Source organism: Muntiacus reevesi, chromosome 9, assembly GCF_963930625.1.
Source record: "Muntiacus reevesi chromosome 9, mMunRee1.1, whole genome shotgun sequence".
Taxonomy (NCBI): Eukaryota; Metazoa; Chordata; class Mammalia; order Artiodactyla; family Cervidae; genus Muntiacus; species Muntiacus reevesi.
Window position 1 is genome coordinate 73,195,079 of NC_089257.1, and position 20,850 is coordinate 73,215,928.

Genomic DNA, 20,850 nt, shown 5'->3' on the forward strand with positions numbered 1-20,850 from the left:
GAATCTAAAAACTAAAGCAAATGATGTATATAACAAAACAGAAACAAGACTACAGATATAGAGAACAAGCTAATGGTTACCAGTGAAGAGTGGGAAAAGGCAAGGAACAAAATAGGGGTAGGGGGTTAAGAGAGACAAATTACTATGTATAAAGTAGAAAAGCAACAAGGATATATTTTACAGCATAGGGAAATACAGCCATTATTTTGTAATGTTAAATGGAGTATAATCTTCAAAAATAATGAAAACAATATAATATTGTAAATCAACTATACTTTAATAAAAAGCAAATTGGAACAGAGGCTATCAGTTAAAGGTGTCAATTTTAATGTTTATTTTAGTTATTTTGATGCCAAATATCATTTTCAGTATTTCCTTTGTACTTTATATTTGATTTTCATATAGTTCTAGTGATAGTTTCATGATGGAGTATATAAAGTAATTTAAAATTTACTCCTCTGTTTATTTTATTTTAGGACTTTCACATGGCTTTGAAACAGGAATCAGAATTTGAAAGGAAAGACAGAGCTGCCAGAGTCATTCAGAAGGCCTGGAAAAGTTTCCTTGTGAGTTTTTTTCTTTTTTTACAGCTTTATTGAGATATAATTGATATATAGTTCAACTGTTTATAAAATTCAGTGGCTTTCAGTATTACTGTATTAAAGAGTCATACCCCAGCATTTGCTTGATAAGTAGGCTTTTTTAAAGTTGGAAAAAGTTAAAGGTAATTATCTTATTAGCCTCACAAATATTTACTGAGTTTCTGATCTAGGTCAGGTACTTTGATAATAGCCACTATAATGAAATCATCACTTGTTTGGTTTTCACCTCTGAAAACTTTGTTTCTTGACTCTGGAATCAGGTTTGCAAGCAAGTGTTAGGGATACATTCACTCATTAAATATTTATTGAGTACCTACACTTGAGGACATAATGCATATCTGGAATTAATGTAGTAGTTTCTTGCTGTGTTACAGTATGCCCTATGGTCTTACCCAATAAGGAATATTCCAAGTTGATTTACTGGATTAGGTGAGAGCCAAGAGGCAAAATGAATTCTCTTCTCTCTAGGATAGTACCAACACTCTGTGTGTAAAGTGGCATGTCTGTTTCTAGCACACAAAAATAATTTCATAACAGTTAATGATGTCTTGAAAAATAGTTTCCATTATTTGCCTATACTAGGGCATACCAGTTGATTTCCAACACTAAAAAAATTTTTTCTTTAAAGTCTATTATTCCTTTGTTGGAAGTGAAGTCACTCAGTCATGTCCGACTCTTTGGGACCCCATGGGCTGTGGCCTACCAGGCTCCTCTGTCCATGGGATTTCCCAGGCAAGAGTACTGGAGTGGGTTGCCTTTTCCTTCTCCAGGAGATCTTCCCAACCCAGGGATTGAACCTGGGTCTTCTGCATTGTAGGCAGATGCTTTACCATCTGAGCCACCAGGGAACTTCTTTGTTCCTTTGTTGGTATCTAACAGCATGCTTATCATCTAGGCCTAAGCTTTTCTGTCATTTGTGATTTGTTCTCTTCCACATTCAAATACAATCAGCCACATACCTTTGAACACTTATTACATTCCTGACATTGCGCTAGGCTCTTTAAAATACATCCTTGAATTTAAGGAGCTTCAGTAGAAAAGTCTTGTATATAAACAAGTGTGTGTGTGTGTGTGTGTGTGTGTGTGTGTGTGTGTGTGTTTTAATAAAATGGTAGACTGAGCACACATTTTCACTTTCTATCCCTCTAGAATCCAAATGAAGTGACAATATACTGAAAGTTCACCCAAAACAGAGAAAGGGGAGTTCATGAGCAAATAAGAAATTTTATGTTATGTCTGGAAAACCAAAAATAAATGGTAGTATCTTATTGGACATATCTATGTAGAAGATTTACCTAGACATACTTAAAGAGGCACTAATGAGATAGCCTATTTCTCATTGGAACCCTAGGATTTAGTAATTCTAAAGGGCTAAAAGGAAAATGGCTATAGACAATGGGGCTAATTGAAAGTCTGTACATGTAACAGTTACGCCAGTTGTCTCCAGTGTCACTTTAAGACTAAAAGCTGCAGGTGGGTGGATATGTCTTATTAGTTAAATATCTGCTGGTAGATGGATATTAACTGTTGGGCATAAGAAGAGACAAACCCTGAGCAGCCTGAAGTGTTGGGAAGATGGTGCAGCAAGAGCCAAGAAAGAAAGATCCATTTGGTGCCAGAAAATGTCCTGAAAAAGAGGAAGACTTCTCAGGCCCTCAGAGTCACCCAGGCAAAGGAGGAGCTTTTGCAAAGGAAAGAGCGAAGGAAAGAAAAAGAGCGCAAGTATAAGCAACTAGAATGGTTCCTACATAATTCCTGGCATCAACTGCATGACAGAGCGTGACTCTAATGACTAGAAGTGAAACCTCACAGCTTAGAAGTGCCAGATAAACATTCCTTGGTCTTTGTTGTATGCACACAAAGGATTAATGGGGTGAATTTACTGGTGCAGAGGACCATTGCAAGACTTCATCTGAAGAATATTTTCAGTGGTATCTTTATGAAAGTAGCTCCTTAAACCATGAAAAAACTGTGTAGTGGAAACTTATGTGACCTGTGCTGTGTGTTTAGTCACTCAGTTGTGCCCAACTCTTTGTGACCCACTGTAGCCCACCAGGCTCCTCTGTCTATGGGGATTCTCCAGGCAAGAATACTGGAGTGGGTTGCCATGGCCTCCTCCAGGGTATCTTCCCAACCCAGGGATCAAACCCAGGTCTACCACACTGTAGGTGGACTTTACCATCTGAGCCAGCAGGGAAGCCCAGGTGACCTAGGGATTTCCAGATCTGAAGCCTGTTCAGGAGCTCATCCTGAAACACAGACAAGCCAAGGTCAAGAATAAAGTCATCTCTCTGACACAGTGATTGAGGAGCACCTGGGAAGGTTTGGTGTCATTTGCTTGGAAGACCTCATTCATGAAACTGTCTTCCCAGGAAAGGATTTTCAGGTGATATCGGGGTTCCAGTGCCCTTTCCAGCTCTCAGTGCCCTCTCACATTACTAGGTGGGCTCACCTGGCTAACGAGATGAATGCATCAATCAGTTTATCTGGCAGCTGAACTAAACCCAGTATATCTGAAAGCACAGGGCATTGGAAGACTGTGTTTTTGTTTTATGAATTTGTTACCCTTTATCTAGTCAAGGCTATGATTTTTCCAGTAGTCATGTATGGATGTGAATGTTGGACTGTGAAGAAAGGTGAGCACTGAAGGATTGATGCTTTTGAACTGTGGAGTTGGAGAAGACTCTCGAGAGTCCCTTGGATTGCAAGGAGATTCAACCAGTCCATCCTGAAGGAGATAAGTCCTGGGTGTTCATTGGAAGGACTGATGCTGAAGCATCCAATACTTTGGCCATCTCACGCGAAGAGCTGACTCACTGGAAAGGACCCTGATGCTGGGAGGGATTGAGGGCAGGAAGAGAAGGGGACGACAGAGAATGAGATGGCTGGATGGCATCACCAACTCGATGGACATGAGTTTGAGTAAATTCCGGGAGTTGGTGATGGACAGGGAGGCCTGGCGTGCTGCGGTTCATGGGGTCGCAAAGAGTCAGACACGACTGAGCGACTGAACTGAACTGAACTGATCTTCAAGGAAGATTATTTTCGGCTATATCTTCAGAAACTGGAGGTCAAGGGTCAAGGAAAGAGATGATAATATTCACAGTAGGCACTTTTCATCCCACCTCAGTTCCAGGGAAAAGTTTCTGTGTGTTTTCTGTGATGACCACTGTCCACCACTGAAACCAGCAAAAGACTCTGTAGGGAAGGGAGTCTTGTCTTACCACATCTTCCATCCTGGAGTTTAATGTTGGTGAATTAATACCCAAGAATGAATACAAGATAGCAGTGGACCAAACCCAGGGCCTTGTTTTTGAAATAACTTGAAGTACGGTTAGAGAGAAGTACAGAAAAACAATGCTTGACTGTCTCTGCTGTGAGTCATGTTCTAACTTCAGTGACAGCTTGGCAAGCTCTCAGATATGGCTGGCTCTAGGTGATGTATCTGGTGGCTTCCTCATTCTTGCCTGCAACTGGGTTAGTGCTGTTCTCTGTCTCAGAATTTTAACCTACTCTTGGCTCTATGAGAAGGGATGGACCCTTTCCCTAGGAAACCATGCATATACTCCAGTTTTTTCTTGAAAGTTTAGGTTATTTGTAGATCCTTCTCAGGGACCCAGGCATCTTATGTAAAGAAGCCTTGCACTCTCAGACTCTGACCTTGCCAGTCTCTTACTTGCCAGTTACCCAGAGTCTGAACTTGCCAGTTTCCTCTGGCTCCATGCGCTGTGGAAGACCAAAGGTTACCAAAGTGGTTGTTTTCCCTTCAAGCCAAATGGGGTGTTTCCTATTAAGAACATGGTGGTAGTCCTATGCTTTCCTGGTGGCTCAGTGGTAAAGAATTTACCGGCAATGCAGGAGACTCCAGTTCAATTCCTGGGTTGGGAAGATCTTCTGGAAAAGGGATAGGCTACCCACTCTAGTATCCTTGGGCTTCTCTGGTGGCTCAGCTAGTAAATAATCTGCCTGCAATGTGGGAGACCTGGCTTTGTTCCCTGGGTTAGGAAGATCCCCTGGAGAAAGGAAAGGCTACTCACTCCAGTATTCTGACTTGGAGAATTCCATGGACTATGTGGCCTATGGGATTGCAAAGAGTCATACATGACTGAGCGACTTTCACTTTCACTCTTCAATATGCCATTTATGACTGGCAAATGCCCAACACTTATCTCTTTTGGGCTTCAAGATGGAATTTTCTGGTTTCCCTGGTGATCAGTCCTCTTCTTAAAACCCAAATCAGAATCTGAAAAAGAATGGATACATGTATATGTATAACTGAACCACTTTGCTTTATACCTGAAACTAACACAACATTGTAAATCAACTACACCCCAATATAAAATAAAATTTCAAAAAACAAATTGAGGGACTTCCCTGGCAGTCTAGTGGTTAAGACTCCCCACTTCCAGTGCAGAGGATATGTGTGATCCCTGGTTGAGAAACTAAGATGCCACATGCCACAAGGCATAGTCAAAAGAAACAAATGCTGAAAGCTTATCTCTTTAAAAAATTTACATGAACCATCTGGGAAAGCTAGTTCTAGCATGAATTTGGTACTGTATAGTAAAACCCTCTGAATTTTAGTATTTGAGAGATGTCCGGCTTAATAACTGGCTACCTGACTGTACTTTCTTTGAGAAAGTCTGTTGATTAACTTATTCTACCCACTTCACAAATATCCAAGGCAATCTTCTCATTCAGGAGCATGAACAGTGGGAAAACAGTAGATTTACACAAAAGCACAGACTATTTATACTAGCGCCCTAGAAAAATTGACACGGACCTTTATTCTGCACTACTAATGGGCAGTCACCTGGCATTTAAGGAAAACCAGTGATATAGAAACAGGAAAAGAAATAACAGAATCTGAAGGAGATAAAATTGGTAATCAATTTAACTTAGATCAGTATGTTGAATGGCTTTTGAAGGATTGTATCTGGAGATGAAATGGCACCCCATACGATAGATAGTGTGATCTAGAAGCTGAATTTGAAAAGAGATTAGAAGCTCTGAAAAAAGAACTAAGAAAGTGATGCTGCAAATATAAGGCAGATTAATATAGTTCTAATTCTCTATGTAAAGAGAATACATTTGATCTTGATTCAGGTGGCCCAGAAGGTGACTTCTTAATAAGGATTGCATAATTTAGCATATTATGTGATCCTATAATTGAATAATTTGCACAATCATAGTAATGTGAGTTCAGAATTTTTCTATAATTTTAAATATCTTTATCAAAGTAATATGTGTACTTCTTTAAAATAAGCAAAATATGTAGAACTTACACTAAAAAGCAAGTCTTTATCCCATCTCACCTCTTTCCACCTTCTTTCTCTAAAAGCAACCACTTTTAACTATTTTTTATTTTAGATCTTCTAGTCACTAGTTCCATGCTTCTGAATAATGTACTTATTACCTTTTACTTATCAGTTTTAGAAGTGAACTGTTGACTTTCTGCAAAGACAATTAAGAATTTATCTTACTTATCCTCCAAACCCCTGCTTATCTCCCCTCTCAGTATCATGAGTCATTATTTTAAATCCTCTATTTCTTACCTTGTTTCTGTAAAGACTTTTGTTTCTTGTTCCATCATGCTACACAGGATCACTTGACTCCTCATTGTATATGATGAGGATCTAAATATCCCTAAATTTTTCTTCACATATCTTCCAATATTCCAGTCTTTAAGTTACATCACCTCTATTTGTCATTATTCACTTGGGGGAGTTTTTCAAATTTTCTGAATATAAATCCTTTATTGATATAAAATATTTTCCAGGGTACCTCATTTCTCTTGTAAAGGTGTTTTTGATAAGTTTTTAATTTTAATAAAATCCATTTTTTTCCTTTTATATATATATATATATATTATATATATTTTATTGACTGACAATGTTTCAGGTGCACATCAAGATGATTCAGTTGTACAAATACACATATATCATTTTTGAAATTATTTTCCACCATAGGTTATTACAAGATATTGACTATGGTTGTCTAAGCTGTACAGTAAGTCTTTGTTGCTTGTTGCATATCTATTTTTTAATTTTAAATCTTGCCTTCTATTCATATTAAGTCAAATAAGTGGAATCAAGGTGTCATAATTTTTTTAGTTAGGCAAGAATTCATAAGTTTTCTAAAATATATATATTGTACATACTTATACATATGTAAGGAAAATTTTTTCTACTATACTTGATAAAAGCTTGAGAAAGAACATCAAAAAAAAAAGAAGAGATGCAGAAATTGGAGAATGTAAACTAAATGAAATGGGAGTACTGAATATAAAATAGAAAAAGTGAAACTAACTAGATAAAAGTAAAAGGTCACCATATAGTCCAGTTGTTTTTAAACATGGCTGCTGATTAGAAACATATCTGGAGCTCTGGAGCAAAAAGCAATACCTGAACATTTGTATTTTCAAAAAACTTCAAGATAATTCTGACATGCATTCGGATTTTAAAAAGTGATTACAGGTTTTTCTATTAGATCCCACTTTTGGTGATATAGAGTTATATTATTTTTCTGTTGACCAATCATGATACAGTGGTATTAAGTGAATAATAGTTACATAATCACAAGAGTAAAAGGTGTTTATTAATTTTCACAATCAATAGCCAGACAAAAAAGATAATTACAATTGCAAGCCATAATGGGAACATGATTAACTTAACAATATAAAATAATTACATACAATATGAGGGGGTCAAGCAGAGTGATGTGGTAATTGGTGCATATATGCATATGTTTTCATCTACTCAGCCAGTCTATGTCTTTTGATTGGTGCATTAAACCATTTATATTGAAGGTAATTATCAATACATATGATCCTATTACCATTTTTTGGTTTGTTTTGGTTTGGTTTTATTTTGTGTAGATCTTTTTCTTCTCTTGTGTTTCTGGCCTAGAGAAGTTCCTTTAGCATTTGTGGTAAAGCTGGTTTGGTGGTGCTGAATTCTCTTAACTTTTGCTTGTCTGGAAATCTTTTGATTTCTCCATCAAATCTGAAGGACAGTCTTGCTGGGTAGAGCGTTCTTGGTTGTAGGTTCTTCCCTTTCATCACTTTAAATATATCATGCCATTCCATTCTGTCTTGTAGAGTTTCTATTGAGAAATCAGCTGATAGCCTAGTGGGAGTTCCCTTGTATGTTATTTGTTGTTTTTCCCTTGTTGCTTTTAATATTTTATCTCTGTCTTTAATTTTTGTCAGTTTGATTATTATGTGTCTCTGTGTGTTCCTCCTTGGGTTTATCCTTTTGGGGACTCTGTGTGCTTCCAGGACTTGGTTGACTATTTCCTTTGCCATGTTCGTGAAGTTTTTAGCAATTCTTCTTCAAATATTTTCTCAGCTCCTTTCTCTCTCTCTTCTCCTTCTAGGATCATTGTAATGCGAATGTTGTTGCATTTAATGTTGCCCAAGGGGTCTATTAGGCTGTCTTCATTTCTTTTTATTCTTTTTCCTATATTCTGTTTTGTGGCAGTGATTTCCACCATTCTGTCCTCCAGGTCATTTATCCATTCTTCTGTCTGTTAGTCTGATATTGATTCCTTCTAGTGTATTATTCATCTCTGTTTGTTTGTTCTTTATTTCTTCTAGGTCTTTGGTAAACATTTCTTGCATCTTCTCAATTTTTGCCTCCATTCTTTTCCTGAGGTCCTGGATCATCTTCACTGTCATTATTCAGAATTCTTTTTCTGGAAGTTTGCCAATCTCCACTTCATTTAGTTGTTTTACTGGGGTTTTATCTTGTCCCTACATTTGGGACATAACTTTCTGTTTTTTCGTTGTGATTAAGTTTCCTTAATATGGTTTTTGTTTTAGCTGCTTCTTCTTTCTGACCTCTGATGGATGAGGCTGAGGCTTGTGTAAGCTTCTTGATGGGAGGGATTTGTGTTGAGAAAAATAGTCTGCTCTGGTTGGCAGGGCCTTGCTCAGTAAAGCTTTAATCCAATTATCTGCTGATGGATGGAGTTGCACTGCTTCCTGATAGTTGTTTGACCTGAGGCAACCCAGCCCTAGGGTCTGTAGGCTCTATGGTAAGGTTAATGGTGAACTCCAAGAGGGTTTACACCAAGGGGGACCTTCCAATGCCCCCATCCCTGTGGTGAGCCCCTACCAACCCATGCCTCCACAGGAGGCCCTTCAACATGAGCAAGTAGTTTGGTTCAGTCTCCTGTGGTGTCACTGCTCCTCTCCTGTAGGTCTTGGTGTGCACAAAATTTTGTTTGTGCCCTCCAAGATTGTAGTCTCTATCTCCCCCAGTCTTCTAGAAGACCTATAATCAAATGCCAATAGCTCCCAAAGCCAGATTCTCTGGGGATTCCCAGTCCCCTTTGTCAGATTCTCCAGGCTGGGAAGTCTGACGTGGGGTTCAGAACCTTCACAATAGTGCAAGAATTTCTTTTTTTTTTTTTTTTAATTTTATTTTATTAGTTGGAGGCTAATTACTTCACAACATTTCAGTGGGTTTTGTCATATATTGACATGAATCAGCCATAGAGTTACACGTATTTGCCATCCCGATCCTCCCTCCCACCTCCCTCTCCACCCGATTCCTCTGGGTCTTCCCAGTGCACCAGGCCCGAGCACTTGTCTCATGCATCTCACCTGGGCTAGTGATCTGTTTCACCATAGATAATATACATGCAGTTCTTTCAAAACATCCCACCCTCTCTTTAGTATTATTGTTCTCCAGTCTGTGGGTCACCCACCCGGCAGGTATGGTATTTGATTTTATCGTGATTGAGCCCCTCCTACTGTCTCTCCATGACTTCTTTTTTGCCTGTGGGTGTGAGGTATCTTTTTTTGGTGTGTTCCAGCATCCTTCTGTCAATGGTTGTTCAACAGGCTTGGTTTTCTCACTGGAGAAGATGAGCACACATTCTTCTACTTTGCCATCCTAAACCAGAAGCCAAAATCCAGTTTATCACCTGTTATGTATGATTAGTGCTGTGTGTCAATTTAAAAAATGTTAATATAGAAAGTCCTGCCATCAGGATGTCAAAGTTCCAGCTCTCCCAGTGTTTTGGGACATTTCCTGGGAGCTGCATACAGGTCTTGCCTCATGGGGATCACTGGGGGAAACTGAAGGGCTTGATCGATGCAGATTAGAGAGAGAGGAAAGAGAGGCAGGGCTGACAGCAGTCTTTACTCAGGCCTTGGCAGTTTGCACTACTGCGAACAGCAACCCCTGAGCAGAGATCTCAGCCAGGCTCTGCCCATCTACTGAGATGAGTCAGTGGCCTCATCTGGCCAGAGAGCTCAGTTGGCAATTCTACCTGATATGAGTCCCAAACCAACAGGCTTTGTCATTAATGAACCTAGGCAAGGAAGCAAATTTGCAGGCCCACCCAATTTATGAGCACAGTCTTCAGTCCTGCCCAAACAGGAACTCTAGTCAGTCATGGAGCCCAGAAACAGATCCAAGCCTTTAGTTTAGTTCAGTTCAGTCACTCAGTCGTGTCCGACTCTTTGCAACCCCATGAATCACAGCATGCCAGGCCTCCCTGTCCATCACAAACTCCTGGAGTTTGCTCAAAATCATGCCCATCGAGTCGGTGATGCTATCCAGCCATCTCATCCTCTGTCATCCCCTTCTCCTCCTGCCCCCAATCCCTCCCAGCCTCAGGGTCTTTTCCAAAGAATCAACTCTTTGCATGAGGTGGCCCAAGTATTGGAGTTTCAGCTTCAGCATCAGTCCTTCCAATGAACACCCTGGACTGATCTCCTTTAGGATGGACTGGTTGGATCTCCTTGAAGTCCAAGGGACTCTCAAGAGTCTTCTCCAACACCATAGTTCAAAAGCATCAATTTTTCGGTGCTCAGCTTTCTTCACAGTCCAACTCTCACATCCATACATGACCACTGGAAAAACCATAGCCTTGACTAGACAGACCTTTGTTGGCAAAGTAATTTCTCTGCTTTTTAATATGCTATCTAGTTTGGTCATAACTTTCCTTCCAAGGAGTAAGTGTCTTTTAATTTCATGACTGCAATCACCATCTGCAGTGATTTTGGAGCCCCCAAAAATAAAGCCTGACACTGTTTCCACTGTCTCCCAATCTATTGCCCATGAGGTGATGGGACCAGATGCCATGATCTTAGTTTTCTGAATGTTAAGCTTTAAGCCAACTTTTTGACTCTCCTCTTTCATTTTCATCAAGAGGCTTTTTAGTTCCTCTTCACTTTCTGCCATAAGGGTGGTATCATCTGCATATCTGAGATTATTGATATTTCTCTCGTCAATCTTGATTCCAGCTTCTGCTTCTTCCAGCCCAGCATTTCTCATGATGTACTCTGCATATAAGTTAAATAAGTAGGGTGACAATATACAGCCTTGACATACTCCTTTTCCTATTTGGAACCAGTCTGTTGGTCCATGTCCAGTTCTAACTGTTGCTTCCTGACCTGCATACAGGTTTCTGAAGAGGCAGGTCAGGTGGTCTGGTATTCCCATCTCTTTCAGAATTTTCCACAGTTTATTGTGATCCACATTGTCGAAGGCTTTGGCATAGTCAATAAAGCAGAAATAGATTTTTTCTGGAACTCTCTTGCTTTTTCGATGATCCAGCGGATATTGACAATTTGATCTGTGGTTCCTCTGCCTTTTCTAAAACCAGCTTGAACATCAGGAAGTTCTCAGTTCACATATTGCTGAAGCCTGACTTGGAGAATTTTGAGCATTACTTTACTCGCCTGTGAAATGAGTGCAATTGTGCGGTAGTTTGAGCATTCTTTGGGATTGCCTTTCTTAGGGACTGGAATGAAAAGTGACCTTTTCCAGTCCTGTGGCCATTGCTGAGTTTTCCAAATTTGCTGGCTGATTTAGTGCAGCACCTTGACAGCATCATCTTTCAGGATTTGAAATAGCTCAGCTAGAATTCCATCACATCCACTAGCTTTGGCCCTGCCTAATTACTGAGCACAAATTATAGCTGAAGGGAGCCTAGCCAGTGACTCCACCCAATTGCAGAGCATAGCCTGGGGTCCCACCCAGCTAGGGACCCTAGGCAGTGACCCCACTAAGCAAGGAACACAGTCTCTAGACCTCCCACAACTGCAGGATATAGACCTCCCACAACCCAGCTGGAGAACCTGGCCATTGACCACTCCCAATAGGGGAGCAAACCCAGCAGGTTACCCAATCACAAAGCCCAGCCCACAGCCTTGCCCAACTTGGGGCAAAGCTTGTGGCTCTACCTGATCACAGAACACAATCTGTGGCTGCCTCCAACCACAAAGCCTTGCCTGTAGTCTTGCCTGGACGTGAAGTCGGGCCAGCAGCACCATCTGGTAAAGGAGCCTATCCTGAGGCCTCAGCCAACCAGGAGTGATTGCAGAGCTCAGCCTACAGCCCTGCTCAGCTGTGAAGTCTGACCAGTGGCACCTCCCTGCCAGGGAACACAGCCTATGACCTCGCCCGACTGAGGCCATTGCAGAGCGCAGCTAGTAGCCCCACCCGAAAGCAAGTAAGCCATCGTGCCCACTGAAATGCATAACCCAGCCAGCAGTACCCTTCCATCTCAGAACATGGACAGTGGCCTCACCCAAACAGACACCCCCATAGCCAGTCTCCACCTGGCCAAGGATGCTACCATATGACCCATCCGGGACCCCAAGGTGAACTAACTGGCGAAAATCTTTCTCTGCTGGAGGGAACCTCTAGAGCCTGGAAGAAAAGACTATTACCTAAATGTGCAGATACCAAAGTAAACATGAGAAGAAACTAATAGAGCTCCAACAATTGACTCTAAATATATAGGTCCATAAACTCTCTAACAAAAAATTCAAAATAATCCTCTTAATGAAGTTCATTGAACTACAAGAACATATAGACAGATAAATAAATAAAATTGGGAAAGCAGTGCGTGAAGCTCAATAAAGAAATAAAAGCTATCCTCCTAAAAACCAAAAAGAAATCCTAAATCTGAATAAAAAAAAAAACTGAGCTAAAGAATTCCAACAGCAGACTTGATCAAAAAGATAAGAGATATCTGCTAGTGAGGATGAGGTAAAAAGGGAATCTTATACACTGTTGGTGGGAATGTACTTTTACCACCACTATGGAAAGCAACATGGAAATTCCTCAAAAAATAAAAAATAAAACTACCATAAGGTCCAGCAATTTCACTTGTGGGTATTTTTCTTAAGGAAGTGAAATCAATACCTCAAAGAGACAGCTGCACACCCATGTTCATTGCAGCATATCCACACTAGCCATGACATGGAAACAATGTAAATGTCTGTTAACAGATGTGATAATCTTTTATATATAACACATTATGTGATAATATTATCTATAGTATTTAATAGTAAATTTGAGCAAACTCCACTATAGTTAAGGACAGAGGAGCCTGGCTTGCTGCAGTCCTTGGAGTTGCAAATAATCAGACATGACTTAGCAACTGAACAACAACATAACCTTATTTATAACAATATTATTCAAACATAAGAAGAAAGAAAATCTTGCCATTTGTAACAACATAAATGGATCTGGAAGACACTATGATAAGTGAAATAAGTCAGAGAAAGATGAATTATGTGTAGTGTATGATCTCATTTATATGTGGAACCAAAAAAAACCTGGACTCATAGAAATGTGGGTGAATTGTTGCTGGAAGGAGGGTTGAGGGTGTAGTGGGAGGGATGAATGAAGGTCATCAAAGGGTACAAACTTCCAGTTATAAGACTAATATGTTTGCTGCTGTTCAGGTACTCAGTTGTGTTCAACTCTTTACAACCCCCTGGACTGCAGCGCTCCAGGCTTCCCTGTCTTTCCTATCTCCTAGAGTTTTCTTAAACTCACATCCATTGAGTCATTGATGCTATCTAACCATCTCATCCTCTGTTTCCCCCTCCCCCCTCCTGCCCTCAATCTTTCTCAGCATCAGGGGCTTTTCCAATGAGTTGGCTCTTTGCATAAGATGATCAAAGTATTGGAGCTTCAGCATCAGTCCTTCCAAAGAATATTTCAGGGTTGATTTCCTTTAGGATTGACTGGTTTGATCTCCTTACAGTCCAAGGGACTCTCAAGAATCTTCTCCAGCACCACAACTTGAAAGCATTAATTCTTCAGCCCTCAGCCTTCTTTATGGTCCACCTCTCACATCCATACACGACTACTGGAAATACCATAGCTTTGACTATACAGGCCTTTGTCAGCAAAGTGATGCCTCAGTTTTTAATACATTATCTAGGTTTGTCACCATGAAATTAAAAGACGCTTACTCCTTGGAAGGAAAGTTATGACCAACCTAGACAGTATATTAAAAAGCAGAGACATTACTTTGCCAACAAAGGTCCATCTGGTCAAGGCTATGGTTTTTCCAGTGGTCACGTATGGATGAGACAGTTGGCCTATAAAGAAAGTTGAGCACCAAATAACTGATGCTTTTGAACTGTGGTGTTGGAGAAGACTCTTGAGAGTCCCTTGGATTGCAAGGAGATCCAACCAGTCCATCCTAAAGGAGATCAGTCCTGGGTGTAGGTTGGAAGGACTGATGTTGAAGCTGAAACTCCAATACTTTGGCCACCTGATGCAAAGAGCTGACTCATTTGAAAAGCCCCTGATGATGGGAAAGATTGAGGGCAGGAGGAGAAGGGGATGACAGAGGATGAGATGGTTGGATGGCATCACCGACTCAATGGACATGGGTTTGGGTGAACTCCAGGAGCTGGTGATGGACAGGGAGGCCTGGCGTGCTGCAATTCATGGGGTCACAAAGAGTCGGACACGACTGAGCAACTGAACTGAACTAGGTTTGTCGCAGTTTTTCTTCCAAGGAGCAACTGTCTTTTAACTTCATGGCTACAGACACTGTCCCCAGTGATTTTGGAGCCCAAGAAAATAAAGTCTGTCACTGTTTCCATTTTTTCTCCATCTATTTGCCATGAAGTGATGGGACCACATGCCATGATCTTAGTTTTATGAGTGTTGAGTTTTAAGCCAAGTTTTGCACTGTCCTCTTTCACCTTCATCAAGAGGTTCTTTAGTTCTTCTTCTCTTTCTGCCATAAGGGTGGTATCATCTGCATATCTGAGGTTATTGATATTTCTCCCAGCAATTTTGATTCCAGCTTGTGCTTCACCCAGTCTGGCATTTCACATGATGTCCTCTCCATATAAGTTAAATAAGCAAGGTGACAATATACAGCCTTGATGTACTCTTTTCCTAATTTTGAACCAGTTCATTATTCCATGTCCAGTACTAACTGGCTTCTTGTCCTGCATACAGGTTTCTCAGAAGACAGGTAAGATGGTCTGGTACTCCCATCTCAAACAGTTTTCCACAGTTTGTTGTGATCCATACAGTCAAAGGCTTTAGCATAGTCAATGATGCAGTAGCAGATGTTTTCCTGGAATTCTCTTGCTTTCTCTATGATCCAGTGACTGTTGGCAGTATGTCCTAGGAATGTACTATAAAGCATGATGACTAGTTACCAATACTGTGTTGAATAATTGAAGGTTGCTAAGAATAAATCTTAAAATTTCTTACCCCGCCCCCACACAAATGGAATTATGTGAAGTGAAGGATGTGCCAACTAACCTTTTTGTGGTAATCATTTCTCTATATATGTATATCAAATCATCATGTTGTATTCCTTAAATTTATACAGTGTTATATGTCAATTATGTCTCAATAAATATGGTGGGGGAAGGGGAGTTAGAAATATTGGTTTAACCCAAAGTCAGAAGATAATTTTCTTATGTTTCTTCTAAGGGTTATTTGCTTTAGTTTTAGATTGGGATCTGATATCCAGCTCCAATTAATATACATATATGGTAACATATAGGGATATAGTTCATTTTTTTTCCTTCAGTTCAGTTCATTTTCTCAGTCTGTCAAACTCTTTGCAACCCCATGGACTGCAGCATTCCAGGCTTCCCTGTCCATCACCAACTCCCTGAACTTGCTCGAACTGATGTCCATCAAGTTGGCGATGCCCTCCGAATGTCTCATCCTCTGTCATCCCCTTCTCCAGGCTTCCCTGTCTTTTACTATCTCCCAGAGTTTTCTCAAACTCATGTCCATTGAGTCATTGATACAATCCATCCATCTCATCCTCTGTTTCTCCCTTCTCCTCCTGTCTTCATTCTTTCCAAGCATCAGGGTCTTTTCCAATGAGTCAGTTATTTGCTTTAGGTGGCCAAAATACTGGAACTTCAGCTTCAGCATCAGTCCTTCCAATGAATATTCAGGACTGATTTCCTTATTTTGAATGTTGAGTTTTAAGCCAGCTTTTTCACTCTCCTCTTTCACCTTCGTCAAGAGGCTATTTAGTTCCTCTTCACTTTCTGCCATAAGGGGTGGTGTCATTTGCATATCTGAGGTTATTGATATTTCTCCAGGCAATCTTGATTCCAGCTTGTGCTTCATCCATCCGGGCATTTCACATACTGTACTCTGCATAGAAGTTAAATAAGCAGGATGACAATCTATAGCCTTGCTGTATTCCTTTCCCAATTTGGAACCAGTCTGTTGTTCCATGTCTGGTTCTAACTGTTGCTTCTTGACCTGCATACAGATTTCTCAGGAGGCAGGTACAGTGGTCTTGTATTCCCATCTCTTTAAGAATTTTCCACAATTTGTTGTGATCCATAGTCAAAAGCTTTAGCATAGTCAGTGAAACAGAAGTAGATATTTTTCTAGAATTCTCCTGCTTTTTCTATAATCCAGCAGATGTTGGCAATTTGATCTCTTGTTCCTCTGCCTTTTTCTAGATCCAGCCTGAATATCTGGAAGTTCCCGATTTGCGTAATGTTGAAACCTAGCTTGGAGAATTTTCAACATTACTTTGTTATCGTGTGAGATGAGTGCAATTGTGCAGTAGTTTGAATATTCTTTCCTTATAAATCAAAGATAGATGTTTTCATTCTTTTATTGAAAATATCATCTTTCCACAATAAATTGCAGTGATGCTTTTGTTAAACTCATGAAATGATATACGTGAACTGTTTCTATCATTTTTATTCTGTTGGACTGATCTATTGCCTATATTTGGGTTAACACCACACTGTCTTTTAACTGCAGTTTTATAATGAGTTGATATATGGTAATACAGTCTTTCGGCTTTTTTCTTCTCCCGCATTATTTTATCTATTTTGGTACTTTTGCATTTCCATATAAACATTGGAATAAACTTATTTTAATTTCTAAATTTCTATTTTGATTTCTGTCAATTTTTGTTGATATTGTAACCAAGGGTGCATTAAATCAGTAGATCAATTTGGAGAAGAACGACATCTTATTATGTGCTTTTCTAGTGGCTCAGATGGTAAAGAATCTGCCTGCAGTGCAGAAGATCTGGGTTGAACCCCGGATTGGAAAGATCCCCTGGAGAAGGGAATGACTTCTCACTCCAATATTCTTGCCTGGAGAATTCCATGGACCAGAGAGCCTGTTTTCATAAACATTGTATATGTTTTCATTCCTTTATATCTTCTTTAGTTTCTCTCCATGTTTTGTAGTTTATAGTGCAGAAGTCATACATATCATTCATTTGATTTCTAGGTTATTTGACGTTTTGTGCTAAAATAGGTGGTCAGTCAGTCAGTCAGTTCAGTCGCTCAGTCATGTCCGACTCTTTGCGACCTCATGAATCGCAGCACGCCAGGCCTCCCTGTCCATCACAAACTCCAGACTTTACTCAAACTCATGCCCATTGAGTTGGTGATGCCATCCAGCCATCTCATCCTCTGTCGTCCCCTTCTCCTCCTGCCCTCAATCCCTCGCAGCCTCAGGGTCTTTTCCAACGAGTCAACTCTTCGCACGAGGTGGCCAAAGTATTGGAGTTTCAGCTTCAGCATCAGTCCTTCCAACCAACACCCAGGACTTATCTCCTTCAGGATGAACTGCTTGGATCTCCTTGCAGTCCAAGGGACTCTCAAGAGTCTTCTCCAACACCACAGTTCAAAAGCATCAATTTTTCGGCGCTCAGCTTTCTTCACAGTCCAACTCTCACATCCATACATGACCACTGGAAAAACCATAGGCTTGACCAGACAGACCTTTGTTGGCAAAGTAATGTCTCTGCTTTTTAATATGCTATCTAGGTTGGTCATAACTTTCCTTCCAAGGAGAAAGCGTCTTTTAATTTCATGGCTGCAGTCACCATCTGCAGTGATTTTAGCACACAAAAATAAAGTCTGACACTTTATTTATTAAATTTTATTTTCTAATGATTCATTTCTCATTTATATGAATATAATTTACTTTTATATACTAACTCAATATCTAGTTATTTCTTATTTGTTTTTAACGGATTCTTTCAGGGTTGTTTTTTAGATTTTATTGAAGTATAATTGATTTACCATGTTGTGTTAATTTCTTCTGTATAGCAAAGTGACTCAATTATACATATATATTCGTCTTCTTATTCTCTTCCATTATGGTTTGTCACAGGGTATTGAGCATAGTTTCCTGTGCTGCAGAGGAGGACCTTGTTGTTTAACCATCCTATGTAGAACAGTGTGCCTCTGCTGATCCCAAACTCGCATTGTGGTCCTTCCCTATCCCTCCTCCCCCTTGGCAACCACAAGTCTGTTCTCTGTGAATCTATTTTTGTTTTATAGATATGTTGATTTATATCAAATTTTAGATTCCGCATGTCATGCCAAGTGATAACATATAGTATTTGTCTTTCCCTTTCTGACTTACTTTCCTTAGTTTGATAGTCTCTTGGTTCATCCATGTTGCTACAAAAGGCATAATTTCATTGTTTTTGATGGTTGTGTGTCTTTCAGATTTCCACTTAATCATATCATCTTTGCATGATGACTTTTATTTTTCCTTTGCAAACTTTACACTTTTTACTTCTTGTTTTTGTTGTATTGCGCTCACTGCACCCTCCAGCACAATGCTCAGTAGAATTATGGACATTCTTGTCTTTTCCCTGAACATCGAGAGAAGTCATATAATATTATGCTAATACACTAAGAAGTTATCTGTAATTATTTGTAGAAACTCATTATCTGTTTAAGGAAGTTAACCTAATTTCTCGCTTGCTAAGGTTTTTATTCTGTTTTTATGAAAATTCTGGATATTGAATTTGATCATATGTTTTTGCTGCACCTGCATGGTCATATGATCTCTTTCATTCTTTCTATGTGGTAAATTGTATTGATTGATATTCAAATGTTAAATGAACCTTTTATTCCTGGAAAAACTCCACTTCATCCTGGTTGTTACCCTTTTGATATATCCTGGGTTTGGTTTGCTAAACATTGGTTTAGGATTTCTGCGTATTTATTTATGAATATAATTTTTCATTTCTTATAATGTTCTTGCCGGGTTTTGTATTAGTATTATGCTGGCCTCCTAAAAGGAATTGGGAAATATTTTTTCTTTTTCATTGTCTGAAAGAGTTTGTATCACTAGTATTTTTTTTCTATAAATGTTTGGAATAATACATTAGGAAAGCTATGTGTGCTAGTTTTCCATGTGGAAAGATTTTTAATTATGAGTTCCATTTCTCTAATTAATACATGTGTATTCAGATCTATATTTCTTTTGTACCCCTTTTGATAAACTACTTTTTAAAGGAATTTCTTCATTTTGTTTGTTTTTATTTAGGTATTATTGACATATAATATATATTTTTGCAAGTGTGCAACACAATCATAATTATAACCACAATATGTCTAGAAAACACCTACCACCATACATAGTTACAAAAATTCTTTTTCTTGTGATGAAGATTTTTAAGATGTACATTTTTCATAATTTTCAAATATATGATATAGTATTATTAACTATGTTTCACCATGCCTTACATTACACCGCATTACCTAATTATGCTATAACTAAAAGTTTATACATTTTGACCCCCTTACCCATTTCTTCCACCCAACATGTACCCCCTCCAACTTCTGGCAATCCTCAAATCTATTCTTTATATCCATAAGCTTAGGTTTTATTGTTGTTGTTTAAGCTCCACATATAATTAAGATATGGTATTTATCTTTTTCTGACTTATTTCACTCAGTATAATGTCCTCAAATTTTATCCATGTAGTTGCAAATGGAAATATTTTGTTATTTTTATGGATGAGTTGTATTTCATTATATATGTATATATATTTGTTATTGTTTGGTTGCTCAGTCGTGTCCAGCTCTTTGTGACCCCATGGACTGCAGTACCCCAGGCTTCCCTGTCCTTCCCTGTCTCCTGGAGCTTGCTCAAACTTATGTCCATTGAGTCAGTGATGTCATCCAACCATCTCATTCTCTGTCGTCCCCTTCTCCTGCTGCCTTCAATCTTTCCCAGTGTCAGGGTCTTTCCTAACGAGTTGGCTCTTCACATCAGGTGCCCAAAGTATTGGAACTTCAGCTTCAGCATCAGTCCTTCTAATGAATATTCAGGATTGATCCAATGGATGTTGGCAATTTATATATGCTACATCTTCATTATCTATTTATCCAATAATGAATGCTTAGACTCTTTCAATATTTGACTACTGAAAATAATGCTGCAGATAACATGGGGGGGCTTATATCTCTTTGAATTAGTGTTTTTGTTTTCTTCAAATATATACTCAGAAGTGGAATTGCTAGATCATATGGTAGTTCAAGTTTTAATTTTTTGATGAATCTCTATACCATTTTTGATAGTGGCTGAACCAATTTGCATTTATACGAATAGTGCAAAAGGGTTCCTTTTTCTCCACATTTTTGCCATCACTTGTAATTTCTTGTGTTTTTAGTAATAACCATTCTAACATGTGTGAAGCAACATCTCACTGTGGTTTTAATTTGAATTAAAGAATTTGTCCATTTTGTTAAATTGTCAAATCTAAAACAGTTTGGCCAAAATTTGTTTACAGTCTTTTCTTGCTGTGCTTTTAATATCTGCAAGATCTGTAGTAGTATTATTAATATGTGATTTCTCTTTATTTCTCTACATCTTTATTTTTAGGAGTTTATCAACTTTATTAATCTTTTAAAAGACTGATCTTTGGCTATGTTGGTTTTCTCTGTTTTAACTCTATTTTCTATTTCATTAATTTCCAATCTTATCTTTGCTGTTTTTCTTTCATTTGGGGGCTTTGATTTACTGTTTTTTTTTAAAACTTCTTGGGATGGAAAATTAGATCGTAGGTTTTCAATTTTCATTCCTTTTATATGTATTTGACCCATTAACTTCTCCCTTCAATATTTCTTTAGATGTATCCACACAGATTTTGCTATGTCACATACTTATTACCTGAGTTTAAACTATCTCATAATTTCCAAAGTGATTTTTTTCACCTA

At 39.0% G+C, this 20,850-nt stretch overlaps 1 protein-coding gene and 1 non-coding gene across 9 annotated transcripts in view; one reads left to right on the forward strand and one right to left on the reverse strand.

Moving 5' to 3' along the window:
* The window catches only part of C9H11orf65 (chromosome 9 C11orf65 homolog), a 107,721-nt gene that overhangs the window by 45,153 nt on the left and 41,718 nt on the right, over positions 1-20,850 (forward strand). For 7 of the 8 annotated variants that reach the window (XM_065944065.1, XM_065944062.1, XM_065944068.1 and 4 more), the window contains exon 2: positions 477-566. In XM_065944065.1, coding sequence (XP_065800137.1) covers positions 486-566 — 81 coding nt within the window. In that variant the 5' untranslated portion in view covers positions 477-485. Of the gene's footprint in view, positions 1-476; positions 567-20,850 lie in introns of those variants that run through there. The other variant, XM_065944066.1, reaches the window with a different exon arrangement.
* Positions 1,379-1,450, reverse strand: TRNAC-ACA (transfer RNA cysteine (anticodon ACA)). Its single transcript has one exon. It is a non-coding gene; the product is annotated as a tRNA-Cys (tRNA).